The sequence below is a fragment of the Martes martes genome (genome assembly GCF_963455335.1).
Source record: "Martes martes genome assembly, chromosome: 4".
NCBI classification, from domain to species: Eukaryota; Metazoa; Chordata; class Mammalia; order Carnivora; family Mustelidae; genus Martes; species Martes martes.
The window spans coordinates 38,276,959-38,304,636 of NC_137891.1; the positions used below are offsets into that span (position 1 = coordinate 38,276,959).

Genomic DNA, 27,678 nt, shown 5'->3' on the forward strand with positions numbered 1-27,678 from the left:
GAAATATATGTTGTTTCATGTATCTGTCTTGTGCTGTGATGGAACTCTGAGCTGAAGTGTGTCTGTAATCCATTAGGCGATGGTCATAGTGTAGCCAGAAAACCCTGGTGAGGCCTTTGGAACTTTAAAGAAGTCATCTCAAGCAGAAACTTCGATCTCCAAGATTTTTATTAGAAACAAATGAAAGGAAACAAACAGACCAATAAGCAAGTGACCTGTAGCATTGCACGAACCTAGATGCTGCGAATTCTCCCAGACCTCCGGAGCCCCGTGCTTAGCGCCAGGCTGGATGAGATCACTGGAGCTCCAGACCCCAGGGGCTGCCTGTGGGCGCTGCACATGGGCACTTATTTTAATGTCAGAAATATACAGAAAAAAATCCCTTTTTTTGGTGGCTTGCTGGGTTGTCTGCTTTAGCAGGTTTGTCCCCAAATTTCAGAGCACAGGATGAAGCCCTGAAGTTCTCATTTTATGTCTGCTCATGCACTCAGCTGAAGGCATCCCTAAAACCTAAAAAGCTCTATTCGTAAGGTCTTTCCCACCCATGCTGATTTTTTGAGGACGCCATAAATATCTCTAGAGAAATTTCTCCTGCTGAAGTAATATGCTATTATAGAAATTTATAATACAGAGTTAATCTTCTCAATAATAGAGTTTTTACTTTTTTGGACTCTTTTCAAGTGTAATCACTAATGTATGTCAAGAAAAATGTAGAAATGAAAGAATGATTATTCTTAATCCAGGTGAATTTCCTTATTTGAAATTATACAAATTACCTATGAACTATTTCTGCAGTATCTTCAATAAATGACAATAGCAATTTTTTTTATTAACGTGAATTACTTGACACTTGTATTCCTGCCAATATGGTAGAGCAACTTTTTTTCTCTACAAAGAAACATTTCTCAAACCGTCACATCCTCAGCCTTTCAAATCCAAACTCCATGGAGTACGTTGTAATTGACATACGTTCCCCCTACAATGCTACAACTAAGAGGGAATAATAATTTGGGGGTAGTCAATACCGCCATACGGTTATAGTTGATTGAGCCTGGGAGCGTGCAGAACGTGTCCACATGTTTGAAGCTTGATTGTAAGTGACGGGAAAGTGCTTTAGTGATTTGCTTTTTAGCAGTGCAATAAAGTTGCCATTATAAGTGGTCAGAAACCACAAGCCAGATATTTACATGTGAGGATCTTTTTGTAGCATTATTATATAAATATGTTCTTTTCATGTCAGGGACTATTTTTTTACAAAAGGATTTCCTTTACTACTTTGTCTTCTGCTTTCCCATTGTGTAAAAATATACCCCAGTTTCTCTTCAGATCATAGAGGTTAAACAAAAAATTGGATGACACTAAATGAAAATTGATGAAACGTTCACTGTGGGCTAGATGAGATTCCAAAAACTGGTGTCCTGTAGGTCAGATCTGAACTTTGCTGTGTTTTGTTTGGCTTAAACAGTGCTTTGAAAGACTATAAACTAATTTCCCATGTTTAAAAATTGGACCATGACACACAAAAAGTGGTTTGCCTTAAAGAATCAGACGTGGTAGTCCTGGACTTGGATTTGGCTAGGGCTGAATTATGGCTGAATTACGGCTGTCACCTTTCACTGGTCTTGTATAATCTAGGTCACTGGTCCTCATAGCTACAGCAACCCTCGTCACACCAGTCTACCATCCACAGCCCATCACCCTTCATTGCTCCAACCCACCACCTTTATTATTTTGCCCTCTGGAGAGGATTGCCTAATTGGCCCTGTAAACATTTGAATTCATAACCCATGGACCAAAGGTTTTTTGATTTTGTTTTGTTTTACTTTTTACAACTGAATCAGATAAGAATATTATATCCATAATCAGAGTTGAATAAAGTATAATTGACTGTTTTAGCTCAGGGTTAATTTTGCCTTTTGAGGAGTAGTCACAATTGCGTGAAAAAGAATAAAATACCTAGGAGTAAATTTAACCAAGGAGGTAAGAGACCCGTACACTGAAAGCTATAAGATGTTGATGAAAGAAAAGGAAGAAGACACAAATAAATGGGAAGATAGTCTGTGCTCAAGGATTGGAAAAATTCATATTGTTAAAACGTCCATACTACCCAAACAATCTACAGGTTCAATGCAATCCCTATTAAAATTCCAGTGGCATTTTTCACAGAGCTAGAAAGGACAATTCTAAAATTTGTATGGAACTACAAGATTCCAAATAGCCAAAGTCATCTTAAGAAAGAAGAACAAAGATGGAGGCATCATGCTCCCTGGTTTCAAACCACATTACAAAGCTATAGTAATCAAAACTGTACGGTATGTCATAAAAACAGACGCAGATCAACGGACCAAAAGAGAGAGCCCAGAAATACACCCAGGCATTTATGTTTAATTAATTTACTACATAGGAACCAGGAATATACATTGGAGAAAGGCCAGTCTCTTCAACAAATGGTGCTGGGAAAACTGCACAGGCACATGCAGAAGAATGAAACTGGCCCACTATTTTACACAAAAATTAACTCAAAATGGATTAAAGACTTGAATCTAAGACCTGAAACCACGAAACTCCTAGAAGAAAACAGTAAGCCCCTTGACACTGGGCTTGGCATGTTTTTTTGGATTTGACACTAAAAGCAAAGGCAACACAAGCAAAAATGAACAGGTGGGACTACGTGAAACTAAAAAGCTTCTGCACAGCAAAGTAAACTATCAACAAAATGAAACCACAGTGCAGTACCGCCTGACCAGTTAGAATGGCTGTCATCAAAAGATAAGAAGTAACAAGTGTTGGCTGGGATGTGGGGGAAAAAAGAACCCTTATGCAGTATTGGTGATAAGATAAATTGGTGTAGGGGCACCTGGGTGACTCAGTGGGTTAAAGCCTCTGCCTTCAGCTTGGGTCCTGATCCCAGGGTCCTGGAATCGAGCCCCATGTCCGGCACTCTGCTTAGCAGAGAGCCTGTTTCCTCCTCTCTCTCTGCCTGCCTCTCTGCATACTTGTGATCTCTGTCTGTCAAATAAATAAATAAAAATCTTTAAAAATTAAAAAAAATTTTTTTTAATTAAAAAAAAAGATAAATTGGTGTAGCCACTTTGGAAAACAATATGAAGATTCCTCAAAACTTAAAAATAGAATTACCATATTATCCAGCAATTCCACTTCTGGGTATTTATCTAAAGAAACAAAAACAGTGACTTTAAAAGATAAATGCATCCCCATGTTCCTTGCAGGATTATTTGCAATAAGTAAGATACAGAAATAATCCGGGTATCTATCAGTGAATTAATAAAAATAAGGTAGTAATACACAATGGAATATTATTCAACCATGAAAAAGAATGAAATCTTATCATTGGTGACAACATGGATGGACCTTGAGGGCATTCTGCTAAGTGAAATAAGTGAAATAAGTCAAAGAAAGACTAATACCAAATGATCTCACTTCTATGTGAAATCTAAAAAAAACAAAAAACCAAGCTTATAGATACAGAGAACAGACTGGTCGTTGCTGGGGGCAGGGAGGGGGGTGGGTGAAATGGGTGAAAAGAGTCAAAAGGTACAAAGTTCCAATTATAAAATAATAAGTCATGGAATGTAACGTACACCATGGCAACTATAGCTAATAAAACTGCACTGCATATTTAAAAGTTGTTAAGAGTAAATTTTAAAAGTTCTCATTATAAGAAAAAAAATTCTATAATTATATTTGGTGACTGTTGTTAACTGGACTTAATGTGGTGATCATTTTGCAATATATACAAATATCGACAGAAGTAATGCAATCCCTATCAAAATACCAGCATTTTTCATAGACCTAGAATAAATTATCCCAACATTTGTATGGAGCCACAAAAGAACCTAAATAACAAAGCAGTCTTGAGAGAGAAAGACAAAGCTGGAGGGATCACAGTCCCATATTTCAAGATATACTCAAAGCTGTAGTCACCAAAACAGTATGGCATTGGCACAAAAATAGACACATCAATCAATGGGACAGAACAGAGAGTCCAGAAATAAACCCATGCTTATATAGTCAATTAATCTATGAAAAAGGAGGCAAGAATATACAGTCTTTTCAACAAATGGTGCTAGGGAAACTGAACAGCTGCATGTAAGAGAAAGAAATTGGACCCCTTTCCGACACCACACGCAAAAATAAACTCGAAATGGATTAAAGACCCTAAGTGTGAAACCTGAAATCGTAAAAATCCTACCAGAAAACATAGGCAGTAATTTCTCTGACATCAGCTGTAGAAAAATTTTTCTAGTTATGTCTTCTAAAGCAAGAGAAACAAAAGCAAAAATAAACTGTTGGGACTACATAAAAAACAAAGCTTTTGCCCAGTGAAAGAAACCATCAACATAACAAAAAGGCAACCTACCGAATGGGAGAAGATACTTGCAAATGATATATCCAATAAGGGATTCATACCCAAAATGTATTAAGAACTCAACACCAAAAACCCCAACAATCCAATTAAAAAATAGGCAGAGGACCTGAATAGACATTTTTCTGAAGAAGACATACAGATGGCCAACAGACATGAAAAGATGCTCAGTATTTTTAGGGATACTTAAGGGAATCCCCACAAGTAGAATCTAAAAAAGCAAAATGCATAAACAAAGAACAAGCAGAATCAGGCCTATACGTAGGGAGAACAAACTGGTGGTTCTAAGGGGAGGGAGTGGGGGTTGGGCAAAATGGGTGAAAAAGAGTGGGAGACGCGGGCTTCCAGTTATGAAATGAGTAAGACGTGAGAGTAAAAGGCACAACATAAGGAATATAGTGTTTATTGTAATAATGAAGTAAAAGGACAAATGGTAGCTACACTTGGGGTGAACATAGCATAATGTATAAACCTGTCAAATCCCTGAGTTGTACACCTAAACTAATGTAAGATTGTGTGTCAGCTATACTCAAATAAAAAATTAAATTTTAAAAGAGTACACTAACCTTGAGCACTGAGAAATGTACAGAATTGTTGAATCATTACATTGTGTCCCTGAAACTAATATAACACTGTATGTAGTTATACTTCAATAAAAAATAAAAACAAAAACAAAAACAAAAAACCATGGGTGCCTGGGTGGCTCAGTCAGTTAAACATCCGCCTTCCACTCAGGTCATGATCCCTGGGTCCTGCGATAAAGCCCCACTTTGGGCTCCCTGAGCAGCGGAGCATCTGCTTCTCCGTCTCCCCCTCCCCCACTCGTGTGTGCACGCTCTCCCCCTCAAATAAATACATAAAATTTAGAAAAAGAGGAAAAAACCCAAATACAAATATCAAATCATTATATTGTAATGTCTGTCAATTATAAAGTATTTTAAAAGTTTTAAAAATTAAGTTGTCATAAAGGGTAAAAAATGAGAAGTAGTAAATGTGAACAAAATATTTTTAAGTGCCATAGTATGACACATTAAATAGTAATCAAACTCTTCTGTACTGTTAAACCTTTAATAAAAAGAGAGTTAAGGGGCGCCAGGGTGACGCAATGGGTTAAGCTTCTGCCTTCGCTCAGGTCATGATCTCAGGGTCCTGGGATCGAGCCCCACATTGGGCTCTCTGCTTGGCAGGGAGCTTGCTTCCCCCTCTATCTCTGCCTGCCTCATTGCCTGTTTGTAATCTCTGTCCGTCAAATAAATAAATAAAGTATTTAGAAAACAAGAGCTAAAATTACACATATAAATGTAAAAATGGAGTCCTCAGTTCTCTATTCTGCAGACACAGAAATCTAAACTCACCTGTAAACTCACCTGTAAAACTCACCTGATCTTTGAGTTTTATTGTAAACATATAGAAATATGACGCTTAACTTCTGATTTATTAATCCCTATGGTGGCTATTACAGAAGAAACCCAAATCAAGTTCATATGACGTTTCTGAATTCCCATGCCCCAGATTATTTTATAGTTATCTTTTTCTTTCACTTGTGGCCTGCTATGGATCTTAGAGCATTAACCCTTGACCACGTTAAGTGAAATAACTCTTCCATAATAACAGCCAGTCCCTGGACCAAGTCTGAGATGTCATAGAGGAGGCAAAGAAAAGACAAACTTGGCGTTCATTTCAGGGAGCGTTATGATGCTCAACACCAGGTCATGTGGCTACCGCTGGAACTGGCACCCTCCCCCACATCTAGACTTGGTTCAGCAAAAGCCACCAGAATCTTGCTTGGCCTTAATCTGTTTTCATCTGATAACCTGAATCAGAATTCCCTCATGTAAGCTTCTCCGTGTCAACCTTGACCAGAAAGGACCTCCATTCTGATTGCTGATCTGAGTGACACCTGAATGGCTAAAAATAGAATAGTTGACTATCCTATGATAATTGTTGAGAGTCTTCCTGACAGTGAAGCATTAGAATTTTAAGGCCTAGTGAATACATTAATAAAATGCCTCATGGGAGCACCATTTTGTACCAGAGAAAGTACTAGAAGCTTTCTTATTTTTTCCCCTTACAGAAAATATTCTTGCTGTCTTTTTTTTCCCACCATAAGTTCTGCATAACCAATGTTTAAATTTTGGTATATTATCTTACAAATGCTACCTCTCACTTTTTCTTTTTTAATGCATTATGCTCATTGTGGTTCAGTGTCTGGCTCTGGAGTCCCTGTGTGACACCGTGTCATGAATTCAACCCCAAGTGCCCACGGATACGCTCTGTGTAGACCCGTCTGTGAGCACTCTGTTTCGGTCTGCGTCCGTATGAGGGCCAGAACGGAAAAGGGTTCTTGAACCTCTCCCCAAATACACCCCCAGTCAAAAATCTACACAAAACCATGAGTGCTGAAGTGAATGCTCAGTAGTCACTATAGTTTAATCATACCTAGCACAAATCTGTTTAATTCACAACTGTGCTCTGTGTTAATGCTTTTTAAACTATTGGTTTTGAAATGCTCTATTTCCGAATATTAACTTTTACTATAGGAGTAAAAGCAGAGTAGTTCTTTCCTCTTCCTAGGTCTTTACTAGGCAGTGGTGGTTGTTACAGCAGCAACGAGACAGGGTTGAGCTCGACAAATCTCTGATTGCAAATATATATATATGGCACATTTCAGGTTATTTATTTTTTCTCATTTTAAAAATTTACTGCTCCATTTAGAAGTCATGTTATGTGCTGTTGCTCAAATACTGTCTTTTTGCACAGCACAGCTCTCATTTTAACCATATTTTGAAAGATAAATGAATTGTGAGTGTTTCTTAACAGAATGTTCTTTTTTATCACTTCCTTCGCTAGATAAATAAAACAAAAATCTTATTCTTTCATCTAACAATTTTGTAGAAAAGCTCACATTCTCTTAAACAAAAAAATGAATACAGACGTGTATTAGACATAAGTTCTTTCAGAGAGTAAAAGTAGCATATTTATGTTCATAAAATGCTGAACAACTTTTATGGCAATTGATATCATTTTGTGCATATGGTATATTTCAAGTTTATTGTTACCAATCCTGTCCCTTGTTAGCAATGACATTGTCCCCTACAGAGCAATTCCCCCATCCCTTCTAAGAGTGAAATTATTTATGAAACTGGTTTAGCAGCAAGAAGAGAAGAACAATGCTGTTCTCCCTTCCAGGGAGGCAATGGAGTGTAGGGTCCATGCAAGAGCCCTGGACCAGGGTTAAGGAAATGTGAGCTTTGGTTCCAGTTGTGCTATAATACAAATGTTTGCTAAATGAATGGATCAATGAGTAAACAGACCACTTCTGTGGACCTATCTCCCAAATACCACATTTAGGACCTGGAGTACATTGTCTCTGTACCTCTCACCAGCTCTAAGTTGTCCCCATGTAAGGTAAGCCATGTCTCCCTTCTCCCTGGACTCATTTGCTGTGAGACAGTCGTCTCAGGGATTGTTGTCATGGAATGCTTGTGGTGTGTGTTAGTAGTGACTCTTCACCTATTTCTTATTAATCTACCTCTCTCCACTTGGACACATTCCTTATGCAATCACACAGGGAGTCAGTGATGGGATGGGAACAGGGTCTTGGTTTTTATACCATTTCTAATTCCCTAACGTATGAAACTAGTTTCCCTGAATTGTTTTGGTTCAAATATGAAATGGAAAATTTTCCGATGTTTTTACACCTGTCCCAAACTCAATTCTTAATATAATGGGCTATGTGTCTGTACGGAAAACATTGCTTTAGTGTTTGTAAGCCACACCACCCAATTAAATTCATGCTTGGTGAACGTTTTCCATGCTCTGTTTATTCTGTGTAAAACATCCATTCCGATAAATAACTCGCCCAGGAGAAGTTTGCAAGGACATAGCTCAGCTTGAATAAAAGAGCTAGTTGAGAAAAAGATGGAGAAAACATGAGAGAATCCCAGCTTGTCTTGAATGGGGGTTTCTGGTGTGGTTTTATTTTGTTTTAAATCAGTTGTTAGAATACCAGATATAGTGATATTCAAATTTAACTGATTTAATGAATTATTATACAGACTCATTAAAATTTCTATCTATATAGAATTTTAAATGACATGGCAAGTGTAATAATATGATAACTAAGGAAACTGAAAGAAAATTTGCATTACAATTTTATCTCAGCTAAGGTAAAATAAACACGCCAACATATTAACAGCAGTTTTCTCTAGATGATGAGTTATTTTTATGATGACTTTTCTGTATATTTTTACTTTAAAAAATAAACTTAAAAACATCACTAACAATTTCTGTTAAAAATTTAACATACAGGGGCGCCTGGTTGACTTCATTGGTTAAGCATCCTACTCTTGACCTTGGCTCTGGTCATGATCTTAGGGTCGTGAGATAAGCCCTACATTGGGCTCCATGTTGGGTGTAGAGCCTACTTAAGATTCTCCCTCTTCCTCTCCCTCTGCCCCTCCTCCAAATTTAATTAAATTTGTATTCAATTTAAAAATTTAAATACAAAAAAAAATTAAATAAAAATTCAATTTAAAAATTTAAATACATGTTTATTAAAATAAAAAATTTAAAAAAAAAAAATTTAAATACAATTTAAAAATTTAAATGTTGTGTATTATTTTGTATTATTGCAAGTTTGGATTTTCCCAAGCCTCTACTCACAGAGGAACGGCTCCATGAGAGGAAACTCAAAAGAGATTCAACATATCCTGTATAAACTGATGCCATAGTAGCAGGTCATGGCTCACTGAAGGTTGAGTGTTCAGTAGCATCAGTCATGGGAAAGAGGATCTTCTGTCATGAGGGCCAGCAAATAGCAGGGCAGAGATCCCACAAACTCTCTTCTTTGTGGGCTAGGTAGACCCAGGAGATCTTAGAAGAAGACATATCTCAGAGTCAAAGGAACTGATGGTCTTTGAGGGGAGACAGGCAAATAAACCTTCAGTGTAACAAGAAAGCTATATTGCAGGGGGTATTTACACAAAAGGGTGGTTTTGTCATCTGGGTCTAGGGGAATCCAGAGGTGATCCTTGAGTACAGAGCTGGTCACAAGAATGGAGGCAAAGTTGCAAAGGGGATAACACAAATGAAAGTCCTTTAGAATGAAACTAAATGGTGGTTCTGGGAATTCTGATGATTTGAGTAAGGATGGGCGTAGAATATAAAAGAGATCAAGAACAAATGTGAGTAAAGTGGCAGGAGCCTGAGGTCTGAGCCTGAGGTGAAGCTGGCCTGAGCAGCCCAGGGACACTGGACTGAAGAGAAGGGGGTGGGCTGGACGGACGGTGAAATTCAGACCCAGCAAACCCGAGATCCTGTTGGATGTGTAGTATAGACAGGGGAGATGGCAGGAGTCCTAGGATTCTGGGGCTCCTTAGAGGTATCATTAGAATAGGAATTAACAGAGGAGATGAAGGCAAATCATGAGTTTCAGTTAGGTATAGATTTAAAAGTTGAACCTTCCTTCCTTCCACGCTTTCGTTCCATCTCTTTTTGCTCTTTCTGCCTTCCTCCCTCTCTCTTCTTTCTTTCTTTCTCTCTTTCTTTCCTTCCTTCCTCCCTTCCATTTATCCATTTAGTTACTTAGTAAGCTTTTATGATGCCATTGCTGTCTGCAGGGCACTATCTCAGCCAATGTCCTTGGTCCATTGTAAACCAGGCCAGTTTCTATGTATCCTCAAGCATGAGGGGGATAAAGTTGTCTTCACAGCCACAGCTACTGGGTGCCTCTGACCAGGACATAGCTAGTCCAGGTATAAGACACGAAGTGCTTAACTCCTTTCAAATGGCACCACATAATGTATGTTTTTATATTGGAAAAACCACTAATGGCCATTTTCTTTCTAGGTAGCGCCATCATTTCTGTTATGTTTCTGAAAGAAAACTTAAGAGCTTCAGATTTACTAGGTAAGTAATTGGTTAATTCGTGTAATTGTAGCACTGCTTAATCAGGAAACAAATAATACTATCCATAAAAAAATAGGTGCGTTAAAAACTGGGGACAAATTACTGAAATGGATAAATCTGGAGATGAATAGTGTTTTCCTGGAGCTGCCTTCTGCTCCTTCTCGTGAAATAGTTCGGTTGTCATTGTGCCCGCTGCTCATGCTATTGGCCACAGTGAATTATTATTTTACATTACTATTATTATGAATGTTATGAAATTTTCATGAGCACAATAAAATCCAAGAAAACATCTGTGTTACCTAATAGAGGAACTCCACTTCAAAGGCTGCATTTGTTCGATTGTTACATGGAAGAACTGCATGAAAATGAAAACCACACAAGAATCAGATGCACCAATTAACTACCTAATTTGTATTTCGCTCTTTCCAGAAGTAACACAGAACATTCCCCTTCAAAATTATATTTAGAAATGCAGCTACTAGTGGAAAGGAACAGTAGCCTTTCTGACAGAAAGATTGTTCTTATATAGCAAACCCTCATGTGTTGGTTGTATCTTCCTCCTCTTATTGGAAATATCCCTTGTGAGAAGAGTTCTGGAACTTCATATTTTCTTCCTTGACAAAATGCTCTCTGAATTGCTGCTGACATCCGATAACAAATATGATACTTTAGGCACTTTAAATAAAGGCAATGTCTGCTCACTTCCAAGGAGATCAGATTTTTTGTAAAATCTGAGCTTTAAATGTGACACCAGTGTTGGTATGTTGAGAATTCGTTTTCCCTGATTGTGTTTCCCTTGAGCCCAGTGTCTTGAACGTGTTTTCACTTCTTCTTTCTCTTTGGTTTGATTCTGCTAGTCGAGTTTTTAGTCAATATCATAAGATTTGTCATAGTTACAATGTTTTCCCAAATGCACTCATATGTGCATTGTATCTTTTCACATATGTTATTGTTCTGTACTCTTTTTTAAATATATCATGGCTTGTGGAATCATTTGGGGAAGAGGCATGGAATCAGAAAGGAGAATGAGCATTTGTCTGAGTTTTACAAATTAAAAAAATTAGGTCCTGAATCACTTTTCTCATTTATCAAATGTCTCCAGGAAACTAAATCATTTTATCTAACATATGTCATCTTTTGTAGTTAATGGTTGCTTGAGTTTAAATTAAGCTGAGGTATTTAATGAGGTAGTACAGGTGGATATGTAGGCAGACTTGCTGATTATTGTGAACACTGGCGATAAAAAGATGATGGCAATGGCATCTCTGCCCTCAAATAATACAGTCAATGATAAAATGTATACAGTAGTAAGTTTTTTAAAAGCAGAAAATAGGGGCACCTGGGTGGCTCAGTGGGTTAAAGCCTCTGCCTTCGGCTCATGTCATGATCCCAGGGGTCCTGGGATCGAGCCCCGAATTGGGCTCTCTGCTCAGCAGGGAGCCTGCCTCCCCCTCTCTCTCTGCCTGCCTCTCTGCCTACCTGTGATCTCTGTCTGTCAAATAAATAAATAAAATCTTTTTTAAAAATAAATAAATAAATAAAAATAAAAGCATAAAATAATATGTGTCCTAATGCCTTGAGGATTTAGTTTAGAAGAGGGTTTCTCAACCTTAGCACTGCTGCCATTTTAGGCTGGAGAATTCTTCACTGCAGGGGGCTGGCCTGTGCATTTCAGGGTGTTCAGCGGCATCCCTCCTCGCCTTTACCCGCCAGATGCCAGTAGCACCGTCTGCCCTCGTTATGGCAACCAAAAATGACGTCACATGTTGCCAAATGTCCCCTGGGGGACAGAATCAGCCCCAGTTGAGAACCACTGGCTTAAAATAAATAGAGGTTACTCTAGCTGAGAAGCTCAGACAGAATGTTTTAGAGCAGGAGCATTTCAGTCAGTTCTGCTGGCCGGATAGGACAGGCATGGGCCATTTCTAAGCATTTGGAGGGTGATGTACAGAGGAACTAACATGAGAAGTATTAACAAAGGTGTAAAAAGCCAGGGTAAGTTTCTATTTAATTCTGCACTCTAACTGCTGCCAATCAGCTGGAAAAAAAATCAAGTCACAATCATGGAAAAGGAAGAAATAGAAATATCAATGTGTGCAGATGATTTGCTTATGTACTTGGAAATCCCAATACCAACAAAACATTACTAAAACCAGCAAACTAGCTCAACATCGAAGGGTATAAATTAAACTCACTTTCATAGGTTCAAATCTGGATTCAACTTTTTCTGTTAACTATGTGGCCACGTAATACTGCGTAACTTCCCTGGGCCTCAGTTTGTTGACAAATAGAGAAGACTGTTCAAAGGATCAAATTGAATAATTTGTATAAGCACGTTGAGAAACATAAAGCCTTGTTACTATAATTGTCATCATTTCTGTGATCAACTTCATTCCTGAGAGGAATACTAAAAATGTAATACTGGCAATAAGAAACACACACACACACATATACACACATACCAAAAGACAATGATAATATAAAGAATTAAGCCTCTGTTAACTCTTTGATTCTTTGCTAATTTATCTTATTTTAAGAAGAGCTAACATTTATTGAATAGTTCCTCTTCCCAGGTGCTATTAGTGTTTTACATGAACTATCTCATTTAAATGTAGGAGCAACCTATCTACAGAGCTGATACTTAAAGAGGTTAACTAACTTGCCCAAGGTCCTGTAACCAGTGAGTGGTAGACCAGTATTCTAATAGTGGCAGCCTGATACAACCATAACGTGATGGCTAAGGGTGAGTCTCTAGTGACAGAGAGTTGTGTGACCTTTTGAAGTTACTTAATCTCCTCTTTCTCCTCACCTTTCAGATGAAGATGATATTACCTACTCTGTAGGATTAAATGAGTTCACAGAAGCAGAACTCTTAGAACAGAGCCTGTCACATAGTAAGCACTCCATGTTATGACCGTTATCACTGCTACCTCAACCCCCACCCCTGCATGTCCTCCCAAGGTTCATCAGAGGAAATCTTGATTAGGATACCTTTGCAAACTTTAGTAATCCAACTAATATTTTCCACAATTCCCATTGGATATTTTTGCTTTCCTAATTTAATGCTTTTTAAGTAGGGCTGTATAACTGATGTCACATTCGTTTCATACTGAAGTTACAAGTAATTGATTCTTAACTTTAATGGTGTAGGAAGAAGAAACAAGGGAGCCATCCATCCCATACCCGCAGCTCCCACAGCAATGTCACAACATTATCATGACCTGAAATGCAATAACCTACTTCAGACTAGGGGAAAAGGACTTCTCCCCAACCTCACTCAGTAATCTGTTAAGTCACAGGTATTTTCTTTGGGTCTGTATTGCCATTGCCTTGAGAAAATTTAGCTTTTTCTATAAAGAGCTAAAAATGCAGGTTTTTTTAATTTTATTTTACAGAGATTAAAACCAAACAGGGAAAAGAGTAGTTAGTGGCTTTAAAAAAAAAAAAAAGATTAACATACAAGCATGCTAAAAATTAAATTGTCAAAATGTGCAAAAGAAAATCATTTATTTTTCCCTGCTTCAAGCAAATGAAAGTTTACTTTTCATGATGGAACAAATGAAGATTTTGGGGCCATGTGGAAACAAGCTGAACTAATTTATTGCCAAATGTTGCTCTGTGGCTACGAAGCTTTTCACCACTAGCCTCAAAAAATGACCTCACAAAAGCTATGTCTGAAAGGAATCGCCAACTATTATTAACTCAATGACAGGCTTTGGACTGTGCTCTGATTCTTAGTGGACTAATAACTTTAAATTATTTTAATGATTATTTTTCCTTTAAAAAGCTCCAGATTTCTCTCCCCTTCAATCAGCCAAAACCTATATAGTACTTTCCCCTCTCTTCTCCCTTAGTCATCAAAAGTACTAAATCCAATAGAATATGAGATCCCAATTGACATAAGTCCAGATAGTATCATCGTTAAAAAAAAACAAAACAAAACAGTCAATTCATCAGTACTCTCCAGAGACCAGTAACTTGATTACTTCAAGTGACCTATAAATGGTTTCCCCAGATAGAATGTCAAGAGATTAATAGTGACATGAGGACCATCTCTTTCCTTCCTTCTCCCACACCAAATGGTCAGCTTGGGTAAGGGCCAATATTGAGAATACTGATCTAGCCAAAAAAACCCATCATTTCTGGTTGAGAGAACAGATTGGCTCTTTTGGCTTCAGACCTGCCTCAAGCAAAAAGGTGCTTTCACGAAAGCGTGGGACGGGACCCATGAGCAGAAAGAGCTGCCAATTTTCGATTAAATTTTAAGCGTAACTGAGATAGTTTGGGACTCCTAGTGGTCAGTATCCTGAGGTAGCTCTGTGTCAGGACCCTCTGTCACATCAGGCCTCCAGGTGAACCTTCAAATCTAGTCAGCTCTTCTTGTCCAACCAAATTCCTGGAATCTAGCAGGTGTGGCAAGTTAATTTGTACCTGGAGAGGAAGAGACTAAATCACATAGAGATAAATAACATGCCTAAGCTTTTCCCGCCGGCAAGCAGCAGTGAAATTTGAATTCTGTGGGGGCAGTTTCAGCGTGGTTTAGACTTTCATGATCCAAGTTTTGACCTGGAATTTAATCATTTATGTGGGCAAGTGCAGCTTCCCCTCCTTGAGTATCTTAATGTTTCCAGATGATTCCCTTGGGCAAACAGACCAGTAGAAGGTAAACTAGCAAGTTTTCTAATGTAGAGATCTGTGTCTTTCCAATGAAAGAATATTTGTGGCTTTACTGAAATAAAAATATTGGGAAAAGACATCTCTTGCCACTTTTAGAAAAATATGGGGTATAAATGCATTTTAAGGAAATTTATATAAGGAGCTGCTAATGAGTGTCTTCAACACTTTTAAACACTTAGGAAACCTGGGCACATGATCCATAAAGGAGACCGTGAGTCACACAGACAAACACAAACGACACCCTGTAAACAAACATGTAACAGCCGTTCTCTGGAACTACCTCTGTAATTGTCAGAGGAATCTGAAATTAAAGTTATTAAGAAGAAACAATGGGTGACCTACTGATCTGCCCTAGAGTCATTAAGTAGACTCACAGTGACACAGGGCTCCAGTGATATAATGCACGTGCAGAAGGACTTTAAAAGTATAATTGCAAAATTATGAGTCATTTTATTTGTTTTCAAGGAGTTTTGAAACACACTGAAGATCTACATTGGTAGAAATGGGCAGAGTATGCAAATGTGGAAGCAGATGGGAAACAGGGACCCTGTAGGAAAGTTAAGTTAAATAACACTCCCTCCAGAGAATGGGACATCATGCAGATTTAAAAAGAATGAGGCTGCCCTAGATACACTGATGTGAAATGTTCTCCAAGACGTTCTGCTACATAGAACAAAAGCAAGGTACAGAAGAGTGTATGTAATATGCTACCATTTAGGGGCGCCTGGTGGCTCAGTGGGTTAAGCCTCTGCCTTTGGCTCAGGTCATGATCTCAGGGTCCTGGGATCGAGCTTCGCATCGGGCTCTCTGCTCAGCAGGGAGCCTGCTTCCTCCTCTCTCTCTGCCTGCCTCTCTGCCTACTTGTGATCTCTCTCCCTCTGTCAAATAAATAAATAAAATATTTTTTTTTAAATGCTACCATTTATGTAGAAAACTCAAACATGTGCCCTCTCTCACACACCTGCGCAAAGCACCTCTGAAAAGGGAAATCAAAGAATTGGTGGCAGTATTAACTTCCAGGAGGGGAACTAGTGGGCCATGAGGGTGTACGAGAGATTTAACTTTTCACTCACCACCCTTGTGTGTCTTTTGAATTTTTTACCATATGCTCGTGTTACCCAATCAAAACTAAATTTAAAAATAAAGAAATGTAAGGACACTAGATACAGTTAGTGGAGATTGAAAAAAAAGTCACTGGCAGAGGAACTCAATAAAAATAAGAAATTTGGATTTCACAAAAGAAAGCTTGGAAGTCTCCAAGATTTTTAAGTTGTATTCAATCCATTTATTCTACGTCACTATACCAAGTTTAGAAATCTGTTGTTTTTTTTTTAGAATCCCATCCTCCTAGCAACCTAATATTGAACAATTATAAGATCTTTTTTTCTTTTCCAAAGAAAAGGTGGGGCTGACCTGTAGTTTTGCCCAAGTTCTTGGGTACCTGTAAAGTTTATTATTTTTCTTTTATTGCAATGCTTAATAATATATATTGGGTTTTTTCATTTTTAAAATTCTCAGTAGAAGTAGCTTTTAAAATTTTGTGTATGCAAAGGAATATGCCGGACAAACGTGAAGATGTATGTGTGAGATGTTCATTTATGTATTCGGGGGGGGAATGTATTCAGGGGGGGAAATAACAATGCTGAAAAAATAAAAAAAATAGTATTGAAGCGAAAAAAAATTTTGTGTATAATTTCTGCCTTCACAAAGTATTACAGAGTAAGCTCTTACATTAGAGGAAGCTTATTTTATAGCTTCTACAATACCTTGAAAGCTATCATCTAGCTTGTGTGAAAAGCCAAATGCTGTTTGTTCTCAGAAATAAGAGTTCAAAACCCTAAATCATTGATTAAGAGGAGCAGGAAGTTGGTGTCTTCCAGTTGTGAGATTTTATAGATAAACCAGATTGCTTCAGGTTGGAGTCAATGCTGGTTGTAAATTACATACACAGCAATGCTGACCTTAGTGATGAAACAAGTTGAATTAGGTTTTCAAGGGTGCTGTCTGAAAAATGCTACTTACCTCAGTTTTTCTCTGCTGATTACTAATAAATAAGCAGTTTTCAGTGTTACTTGGAATGTCAAGGTCCCCTTTACTCCTCTTTATGTGGCCCCTCTTCCCACACAGATTCCTTTCCATTATTTTAAGTACTGTGAAAGGGATGACAGTAACACATTCTTTACATAGGTTTATAATGTGGATATTTTACTAAGTTACCCCTAGATTCTAAATGGGATGAAATAAATCTTTTAGCAAAGCCAACATTCACCTTTATTATTTCTGATAAAAGGACTTCAAAACATGGCAGTGATGAATGAAGGTGATCTTTTACCAGTTTCAAAGTGTAAAATCGTGTGTGTGTATGTGTGTGTGTGTGTAAAGGCTTCAAAGATGAGGAAGTGCAGAGTACATCATCAGGTCATCAAGTGGTGGACTTCCCCACTCTCTGGGCTCTGATGGATCTAGATCTATCATGTACTTACTGGTCCACATAGAAACAAACAACCAGCTTGCATATGTTTTTATGTGTCCAAATGCACGTGTTCTGATCTTTCCCATCTTTGGGGAAAAGTTTTCTGAAGGGGCCAGGATTCATCTGGAACAACAACGAAAAATCAGAAGTTATGTCCTACCCCATCCTTTCCCTGGCCCTTATCCTCCTTTAAAGACAATGCCATCAAGTGAATGCACGATGCTATCTAGGGATGGTTTGATGGATCGTATTTTATTTTATTTTTTAAAAGATTTTATTTATTTATTTGACAGAGAGAGCGAGACACAGCAAGAGAGGGAACACAAGCAGAGGGAGGGGAGAAGCAGGCTTCCTGCCAAGCAGGGAGCCTGATGCGGGGCTCCATCCCAGGACCCTGGGATCATGACCTGAGCTGAAGGCAGATGCTTAACAACTGAGCCACCAAGGTGCCCCTGATGCATCATATTTTAATAGGGAGGGACTATAGGCAGTTTTATAAGTAATTTTCAGTCTGCAGGTAATGTTTGCATTGATGAAAAGGCTCAAATATCCCTTTTCAACTTGGTTTGTCTTTTCAATTTTATTTAAAGGTATGACATTGGCATTAGCGGGAACATATTTATTGGTGAACTTTGCTCCAGATAGAAATCAGTCTATCTCTGCAAGAACAGTCCAGTATTACTTTGTTGGCTGGCAGTTCCTGATCTATGTGGTAAGAATCTTAAACATTTTACTATCTCAGAAGTTATATTATCTAGGCCACTGGTAATGCAGATGTTAGCGAATGAATAAAGTCTTGTCTTCTCAGCATTAATATCTCATTAAATTGTAAATATATTTGACCAAGACCAAAGTATTTGAAACACTAAATCAACAATAGAACACCCCCAGTTTCCTGAGTATCCTATTCCTGCAGGTGACTTGTCATTGAAACAATTTCCACAATATTTAATGCAGCAAATTCCAGAGCAACATGTTTTAGGACAACTCGAAGTAAAAAACAAACCTCCAAAACTCTCTTCCTAGATCAAAGGGAAATGCCTGAAGACACATTTAACTTTGTTGACTTTTATTCAAGATAGAGATTTTCTTCCAAAAAAGTATTCATTGAGACCAATGCAACAGGTTGTCTGGGGAGAAGTAGACAGCAGTAGGATAATACTGGGAGATGTGTAAAAGAAAGAATGGAATGAGCTGATGTAGAAATTTAAAGGTACTAATTGGGGTATTTTATTTGACTCAGTGGCTGTATTCAGTAAGTATAGTGAGAACGTGCTGGAGGTAGTTGGTGTGTAAATTGTTACAGAAGTTGGTTTAGGGTGAAGAATCCATATGTTCCAGGAAGGGCAGGTGGTGAGAAGAAAACTGGGGTAGACAACATGAGCATTTAACCAAGAACCATATTAGTAAAATAATTGTGAGTTCAACAAAAAGAATCAAAGCACAGAGAATCACACATCTTTAGGATTAGAAGAGACTTCAAAAAGCTATCTGTCTAGTCCTCTGCCACTGTAACAGGAAACTCATATGACCCAGCTTCATACACCTATTGTTCTAGATGTGACATTGGGATTTGTAGGGACATGTGTTTTGGTGAAGTTCACTCTAACTGTAACCCAGAATATTACAGTGGAGACTATGTGGTACTACATTATTATCTGACAGTCTTTAGTCTGTGTGACAGGAATTCTATGTATCTTGCGATCTCTAATATAGAATTCTGACCACTGGAACACAAATGCTTACAGGTGTTTTCTCTTTCTAGCCTCCCACTATGCTCCTTTCTTACTCAACAAAGATACTTAGGTTTCTCTGCTTCAAAAAAAAAAAATCATTTAAAAATCCTTATCTTTACACACTCTGTCATAAACTGTCCTCCTTCCCTCATTCCACTCTCCCCTCTACTTTCCCAGCTCCTAGTCACTCTTCACTCATTTTAATCTGGTAGATTTCCCCCCGCACACACGAATTGCCAAGGGGAATTGCTTTTTTGGTCCTGCTTCTTCTTGAACCTTGTGCAGCATTTACTCATGACCCAACATCTCCTTGAGCCCCTCTCTTTCCTGGCTTTCTCTGTTTGTTTTCCCTCTTTCTCCTCTTCCTCTCTGACCATCCATCCCATACTCTTGGTGGGCACCTCCTTCTCTTGTGCCAGTCACTCTTAATCTATTCATGCTACATACTCTTCCAGGGTTTTCTAGGGTGATCCCATTGCCAACCCCATCATCCTATAGGAAGACCTCTAAATCCAGACCTGCACCTCTTTCCCAGTCCTCTTCTGAGTTGCAGATCTATGTTCTCATCTGTCCACTTATTACTCATCCTGCCTGGATGTCTCATGGGTTCCGCAAATGTATCATCTCAAAAACTGAACTCAATATCTTCTCCCCTGGACTCTCTTCTTTTTTGTATTAGAAGACTTCCCTTCCTCCTGCTCTCCATCAACCTTTAGGATTAGACTTTCCAGCTCAGATTAGCCTTCCCTGCGCCTATCACACTTTGTGCCTTCCCTCTGCCCCATTGTAATCCTCCTGCTTATCCACAAGACCTAACCTTTGAACAGATTTCATCAATCAAATCCAAGGCTCTAGAAGCACTTATCAAGTGTTTCATAGTAGCCTAGACTTGAAGTCCTACTGACGTGTTATTATTCTTTGCCTACAGGCAAAACAAATTCTTCATCCAATAAGAAAAGGGTCGCATACTCTGTGACCAGAAAATGAATAGCCTGAGTTGAATCCTTTGGAGATTAAAGTTGCATCAAGACTTAATTTCCTGAATAAACAGCATTATTTGATGATGACATATCTTAATATTGTTTTAACAACAGAGGAAACATTGAAAAGAACAAACCAACTTTTTATTAAACCTTAAATTTCCATTTAAAAAAAAAACAGCCTCTGGCATTACTTGCATTTTTTGCAACTTTCCAAAGTCAACTCTTAAATTCATTCATTCATTTATTCACTAATTCATTCAACTGATTAGACACCCAGGGTCTAGAGAAGAATTCCTGTAACAGGGATTTTAGAGTCCTGGGAGAGGCCCATATTCCTATAAAATAATGAAAGTATATTTGAAAGTAAATGTCACCCAAAAATGTAACTAATTTCAGATATTTATAAGATAGTACAAAATAAATCTGTAATAAAGTTGCATTTGATTTAATTTTTTTAAAGATTTTATTTATCTTTAAATACAGAGAGAGAGAGAGATCACAAGTAGGAAGAGAGGCAGGCAGAGAGAGGAGGAAGCAGTCTCCCCGCTGAGCAGAGAGCCTAATGCGGGGCCCAGTCCCAGGACCCTGGGATCATGACCTGAGCTGAAGGCAGAGGCTTAACCCACTGAGCCACCCAGGTGCCCCAATAAAGTCACATTTGAATAACACTATTGGCTGTAGATTCTAAAGGGAATTATCTATGTTATCTTAGTTTGGAATTTTAATCCATTATATGTTGCATCTCTAGAGACTCTAGAAGTTATCAATTATATGCTAAGATCTTGAGTTGAAGTTGGATTTGAATCTGTTAAGCATTGAAGTAATTAATATTTAATCCTTGGAGGTGGCAGTCTCTGTGCTGTTTCTCCCAACCATGACTGCAAAGATCATAATTACAGCCATTAAGGCTCTTCTTTGAAGTGTCATTCATCTAGCTGTTCTTGGATTACACCAAGGATAAATGCAGTACCTGAAGTGCTTTTCAGGACGGATCAAATAACTAATACCATGAGTAAAAATATTTTAAAGTCTGGATAAGTTTTCCATTTCTCGAAAGGGGACCATAAAATCGTTACCCAGCAGGCCGATAGCATCTCCTTGACTTGTGGTCTTACCTGTCCCAGGTGGATGTCCAGGTTACCTTTCAGGCATGCACAAGCTGGAGACCTCAGAAACAAGAGCTCAGGAGTCTATCCTCTGAGCTGGTTCTTTTTCTGGAAGGAAGAGGATTTGAGAAGCCTGGTGTCAACTGGCTGGCAAAGAATGACGTGTCCTCTGCTCACCTGCTAACATGGCCTTACCCGGCCTGTATTCATAGATGGGTGGCCCCTCCCGCTGCTTTGTCAAAAAACAAAAACAAGTGCATGTTGGAGGTTAAACTTGCTAGGGAAGCGGCTGCATAACATGGCCCTGTCTGAGAGATTCACCTCTGTTAACATGTCCAAAGCCAGAGGTCCTTTAGGAAGGGAACAGACTTGCCGACCACAGCATCCTTTCCTCAGAGGACCTCAATCTTTGGTTGAGTGACACCCGTCTATGCGGGATGCAGAACCGGCGTGAGAAAATTCGGCCCTGACCCTCATTTACTTCATGTTCTTTGGCAGGCTTGGTTGTGGCCCTTTTGCCCACCCAGACTTTCCAGCTGAGCATTCGGGTGGAAACTTGTGTCATGAACATAAGATCCTTCACAAAATAATCTCCATGGTGCTCCCTTTCCCTCCACCAGACAAAAAACTAAATCCGCAGAAGCAGCGGCGAAACCCTGTTGTTTGGGTTAATTCTAGACCCTGAAGCTGATTATTATTAAGTCAGTCTTTCCAGCAGAGTTACTTCAAAACCCACCACTAGGTGTCAAAAACCTGAAGGGAAAAAGAGCTATTTTCCGCAGACATCACTCTGTATCACGTGAGGTTCATTTGCTTTGCCGTTGGAATACATACAGCACTTGCACGTCAACGGTAGCTGTAGCCCCCACTCACGGAGCAGGCCGAGCTCTGTGCGGAGCTCTGACTCCCTTCTATCCTTTTCCTCTGCAGCAGATCAGGAAACTGAGGCAGGTAATTTGTCCGAGGTCCCATAAGTACTAAGTGGCAGAACCAGAATTCAAAACCAGGGAGCCCGCCTCCAGGGTGCACGCTCCAGTCCATTTCAGTACAGACCTCTCTATGCAGAACTAGTAAAAGCTGACCACCAAGGATCACATCTTTGTCCTCACTTGATCCTAAGGAGAGCCTTGGCAGAGCTCTTTTTTTTTTTTTTTTTCTCCAAGGAAGTCATCTCAAAGTCTTGACTTTCAAGAAAGGACTTGGTGAGAGAAGATGAGGTAAACATGGGCTCAGATTTTTGTCTGCAAGTGGGGCACCCAGTGGTGAGATTTTGTGTCTCTCTTTTGTCACATCATCCCATTGGCCAGTGCTCTTTTCACTGCCGAAAACAAGGGGGTGAATGCCTTTAAATCTAACAGATTAGAGAATCCATGCAGAAAACCCAGAGTCAACTGAGAAAATTCATCCCAAAGATTCTATTCCCCTGGAAAGATGTCAGCTACCAAAACCTCAGTTAGTTTCCTCTTACCTCTGTAACAGATTGTCACAAGCTTAGTATCTTAAAACAATACAGATTTATCGTCTTAGTTTTGAAGGTCCGAAGTCCAGCATGGGTCTCACCTGGACTAAAATCAAGGTATTGGCAGGGCCATATTCCTTGCTAGTGCCTCTGGAGGAGAATCCGTTTCCATGCCTTTCCCAGCGGCTTGAGACCACTAACATTCCCTGCCTCTATTCTTTCTCATGTTACCTCTCTCTCTGACCAGGCCTGGGAAGGTTCTCTGTTTGTTAGGACTCATACGATTACTTCAAACTCACTTGGATAATCTCCTCCATCTCAAGGTCCGTAGCCTTACTCACATCTCCAAAGCCCCTTGGCCACGTAGAGTAATGTACACGCAAGTTACAGAGATTAGAACGTGGGCGTCTTTAGGAGACCATTATTCTGTGTACCAGACCTACATCACTTAACACCTCTGAGCCTTAGTTTCCTCTTCTGTCAAATGGGGATAATAGTGCCCACCTCCTGGAGTTGTGAGGATTTGACAAATTAATGCAAGTTTAGCGAGTGGTAAGCCTGCTGTCAGTGCTGTTGTTATCTCTGACCTCTGAGGTAGCGATCAGCAAAGCAGCCTCCTCCTGGGTCTCAGCAGCCTGTGGAAATCACAGCTGCTTTAATATTGGTATTTTCAGAGAGGGGAAAAAATGTTGCATGCAGGGAAAAAAATGAGCATGAATTCGTGCCGCTTGAATATTTTATTCCTGGGAGCTCCATGACCTCTTGCAACAAGACAGAACATAGGGCAGCTACAGTCATTCTGAGTCACAGGAGCTCATGTTTTATTTATCTGGAGCCACAGAGATGGAATTTGGAAAAATGTCATATGGGATGTTTGATCTGATAACCACCCTCGTTTTCCCCCACCTCCTCCTGAAAGTAATCATCGTCTTGCTAATAGATTTAACTAACACACTCTGTGCATTAAGGCAGGAAGAGCCTCCTTCTCTCCAGCAACGAATATGGGGTCCCTAACGCTGCTGTGAGTTGTTTGTGATCTTATCATATGAGAAATGGAAGCCTGGGGTTGAAGGGGGGGATGAAGCCGACAGGGATATTTCTGTTAACAGTTGGTAATCTGTACAGACATTGAGACATCCAACGTTTTGATGGTAGCTTTGGGGAAGGCAAAGTGATAGGAGTTTAATAGCTTTTGCAGCATGATTTGATTAAATTAAAGGCCTGGCAAATAAGTCCTATAAGAAAAAGTTAAAGTAATTAGTTTAATTAACCAGGAAAAGACTGAGGGATGACTTAATCTCCCATATGAGATGAAAGGTTTTTAAATGAGGAAGATATGGTCCTGCTGCTTTCCATGCCCACAGAGGATTAAAGGGGGGAAAAAAAAACAAGCAAACCTTGAACTGAAACAGTAGAGATTTATGTTGATTTAGAGAGGGCTCCATAAGAAAAATGCAGACCTAAATGTAGTGAAGTCCCTAACTCTAGTACTTAAAAAAAAAAAAATAGCGGTGGTGTTTTTACTTCTCTGACATCAGAAAAGTAAACATTCGTATTTATGATTTCAGTCCAGGGATACTGCATTCTTGAAAAAAAAAATAGCTTTGCTTCAGGTTATCTTAAGGACTTCAAAAAAGAAAAAATGTTAAAAATAAAATTGAGAACTCAAAACTACATTAGCATTTTCTTAAGGGTAGGAAAATTTTAGACATTCAGTCAATTAATATTTATTGAACACTCAGTTTATTAGACATTGGGTCTGTTTTTTGGCAAGTTGCTCATAATAAATATGAAGTGTAATTTATTCATTAATTCCATAAATACGTATTGGGTGACCAACAGTGTCCCAGCACTGAAGACCACGGTGAAGAGGACAGATGAGGTCCCCGTTCTGACAGAACTGGTGTGCCGGTCAGAGAGACCGAAAAGAAATACATAAATGGATGAACAGGAAATAGTCCAGATGATGATAAAACGCTCTACTGTAGATGAGGGGTGGCTCTGTTAAATCAGAGTGGTCAGAGAAGACATCTTGGAAGAGGTTATCTTTAAGCTGAAATTGGAGTGATTGGAAGGAGCCATTGTAGGGAGATCTGGGAAGGAGTATTCCAAGCAACTCCAGTAGCTAGTGCAGGGGCCCCAAAGGCAGGTGCCATCTGAGCCCTGCAGAGAACTGGGGGGTGGGGGGGGGAGAGGCCCTCTGTGGCTGGATCATATGGGCCATCCCAGATTTTATTCTTAATGGGATAGGAAACCACAGGAGGAAACCACAGGAATGACTGGATTTAACATATATTTCTAGTATGTGTATCATCCTGGATAGACCTCATAAACAGTGCACCGTGAAAAGCCAGGAAGTGAAAACAAGTATGATTCTGCATGTATGAAGTCCGAACATATGCAAAAATAAACAGGGTGCTATTTGAGAACACATAAAATGTAATAAACTATAAAGAAAGTGACTAGTAGACACAAAAATTCTTTGTAGTGGTTGCTGGAGGGATCCTAGAAGGAGTAGAGTACAACTGGGGAGAGGTGTGCAGGAGACGTCAAAGGCTGTGTTAGGTTCTCTCTCTCTGGCTGGGTGTAGGGTACGTGACTACTTGTCACACTATATAAATATCTTATGTGTGTATCATATATGTTCTCTACAAATGACATATGTCATTATTCAAATTCTGCTTTGAAATGATTCCTCCGGCTGCTTAATGGCTGGATGGTAGAGGCAAGGGTAGAATCAGAGACAAACTGGAAACTCTTGCAGTGGTTAGAGAGAAGGTGACAGGGAGTGGGGGAAAGGAAGGAGTTACCAGCTGGTGCAACGAGTATGTATTGAGGCCATTCTTTGGTGGGGGTGAAGGCCCCAGGAGGGACAGGTAGGAAGGAAGGCACTCAGGAGTTTAGCATTGCCCATATTTGTGTGAGATGGCTATGAAACATGCATGGGGAGATGCCTAGAAGATAGTTGGATAAAAGAGACTGGAGTGGTCCATCTCGGGGTCACTGGCATATAGGTGAGGGGAGAGCTCTGGGTCTGGATGGCTGAGGCTCTTTATGTTGTTCTTGTATGTTTATAATTGCCCTTAGGAACACCAGGCATCCTCAGATCTCACAAAATCAGAAAGAGAAGTGTGGCATTCTGAAGACTTTGTATAAAATAATTTACAGCTTACTCTTTTTCATCTTTTTCATTTCTAGATTTTAGAAATATTAATTTTCTGCACTCTGCTGTATTTCCATAAGAGAAAGGGAATGACGCACATGGTGATTCTGCTAACCCTGGTAGCACTTCTAGGTAAGGACGTGCGCTGTTTCCTAATACTCTAATCTAGCCTCGCGGAGTCAGGAAAGAGACTCAAGCATCCTATTCCTTTCTCATCGTTTCTACTTTTGAACTCTGATCTGTTAAAAAGAAACCCAGTCTCAATTAGGCAAGTTCTATTTTGAGTGTCACATGGCTAGAATTGGTATGTTTAATTCTTTTAAAAACCTATGTAAGGGTCTTTACTTCTTGGTAATTTTATTTGCTCTCTAACAATTTGAGGATTGTTTTTCTTAGTATATAATTGAAAATTATTAAAAGAGGCACATATGAACCATCCCAGCTGAAATTTTTGTATCAGGAATTACTTATCAAGACCTATCTTGTTTATAGGTTTAAAAAAAACTTTAATAAAATATGGCTAATAAGAAATGTAAATGTAAGTGGTATGATTTTCTTAACTACAACATTTCTTTCATTCATTGTTGATCTGCTCATCTCCTTTTCTTTCCAGAGGCACTTTATAAAATTTGAAAACTGTTGCTTCTATAAGCCCACCACATATTTTCAAATCTATGTTCTTTCCTCCTCTTTCTCATACACACACACACACACACACACACACACTATATAAATCAACCCTAGGAGTTTTCACTAATCATTGGAAAATTGCCTTTTGAAAATTTATCATAATTCTTCTTTTGCCTCTTCTTTGCAGAGAAGATGACCCATATGTCATGTGTTGTTTGCTATGACTCTATGATTATGCTTATACCACTGGGACAGGTAGCAGCCCTCATGTTAAGGAAGGGCTGGAGCTTTCTTTCTTCTATTTTTTTTTTTTTTCATTTCATGAACTAGTTCACTCCTTTGAATTGGAAGATTTGTATTTCTGATAGTCACTTATAGAAACAAATTTATACTATGTTTAGGTATGCTGTTGATCAAAAGAAAAGAAAAAGAACTCTATATTTGTTTCTTTCCAACTTACCAGATGGGAGAACAAAAGCAAACAAGAGACAAAATGTACGTTATATAGGAAAATATTGAAAAATCAAGGAAATTTTATTTATTTTTTAAGGAAATTTTAAATAGGAAAGTAAGATAACCATATTAAGATCTGACACATCAGTTATGATCGTAAATGCAAATGGGGTACATTTACCTAATAATAAAGAAAGATTGCCAAATTGGATTTTAGAAAAATTCCCAGATTGATTTTGAAAAATATTCTGAAATTGGATTCAGCCAGTATTGTCTGGTTCAGATCTGTGAGAGATGTAGAAATAGTGCCCTTTCTAACTGCCCCTTGCTGGTTGTGAAATACTTTGGCTTCATACAGAACAGTCATCAAAAAAAGTAACTCAGTTTGAAAGTAAAAGAAAGCAGAAGGCCATACTATGACAATCTAAGTTAAAATCAAGGTGGGAGCATTAATTGCAACAGAGGCTCCTGGAGGCCCCACATTAGTATTTAGCTGCTCAGCATGGTGGGCCTGGAGCTTGGGAGGGGGAGACACCCACACCAGGAGGCCTCAGGAGACTAGAACAGCAGCTCTTTTGAAAACTACATTCCCAGAAATATGACAGGAGTAGGAGACTTTTCTTAGCTCATGGAAGGTAGGTAAACAGAAAGGTATGTAAAAATAGAGGACTGAGTCCTTAATTTTGATCTAATGTTGAACT

General features: G+C 38.9%; 1 protein-coding gene across 1 annotated transcript in view; it reads left to right on the forward strand.

Moving 5' to 3' along the window:
• The window catches only part of NIPAL2 (NIPA like domain containing 2), a 73,277-nt gene that overhangs the window by 27,957 nt on the left and 17,642 nt on the right, over window positions 1–27,678 (forward strand). Inside the window, exons 4-6 of the mRNA XM_080800454.1 lie at window positions 10,238–10,297; window positions 18,038–18,159; window positions 25,930–26,026. Of these exons, the coding sequence (XP_080656580.1) occupies window positions 10,238–10,297; window positions 18,038–18,159; window positions 25,930–26,026 (279 nt within the window). The remainder of the gene's footprint in view (window positions 1–10,237; window positions 10,298–18,037; window positions 18,160–25,929; window positions 26,027–27,678) is intronic.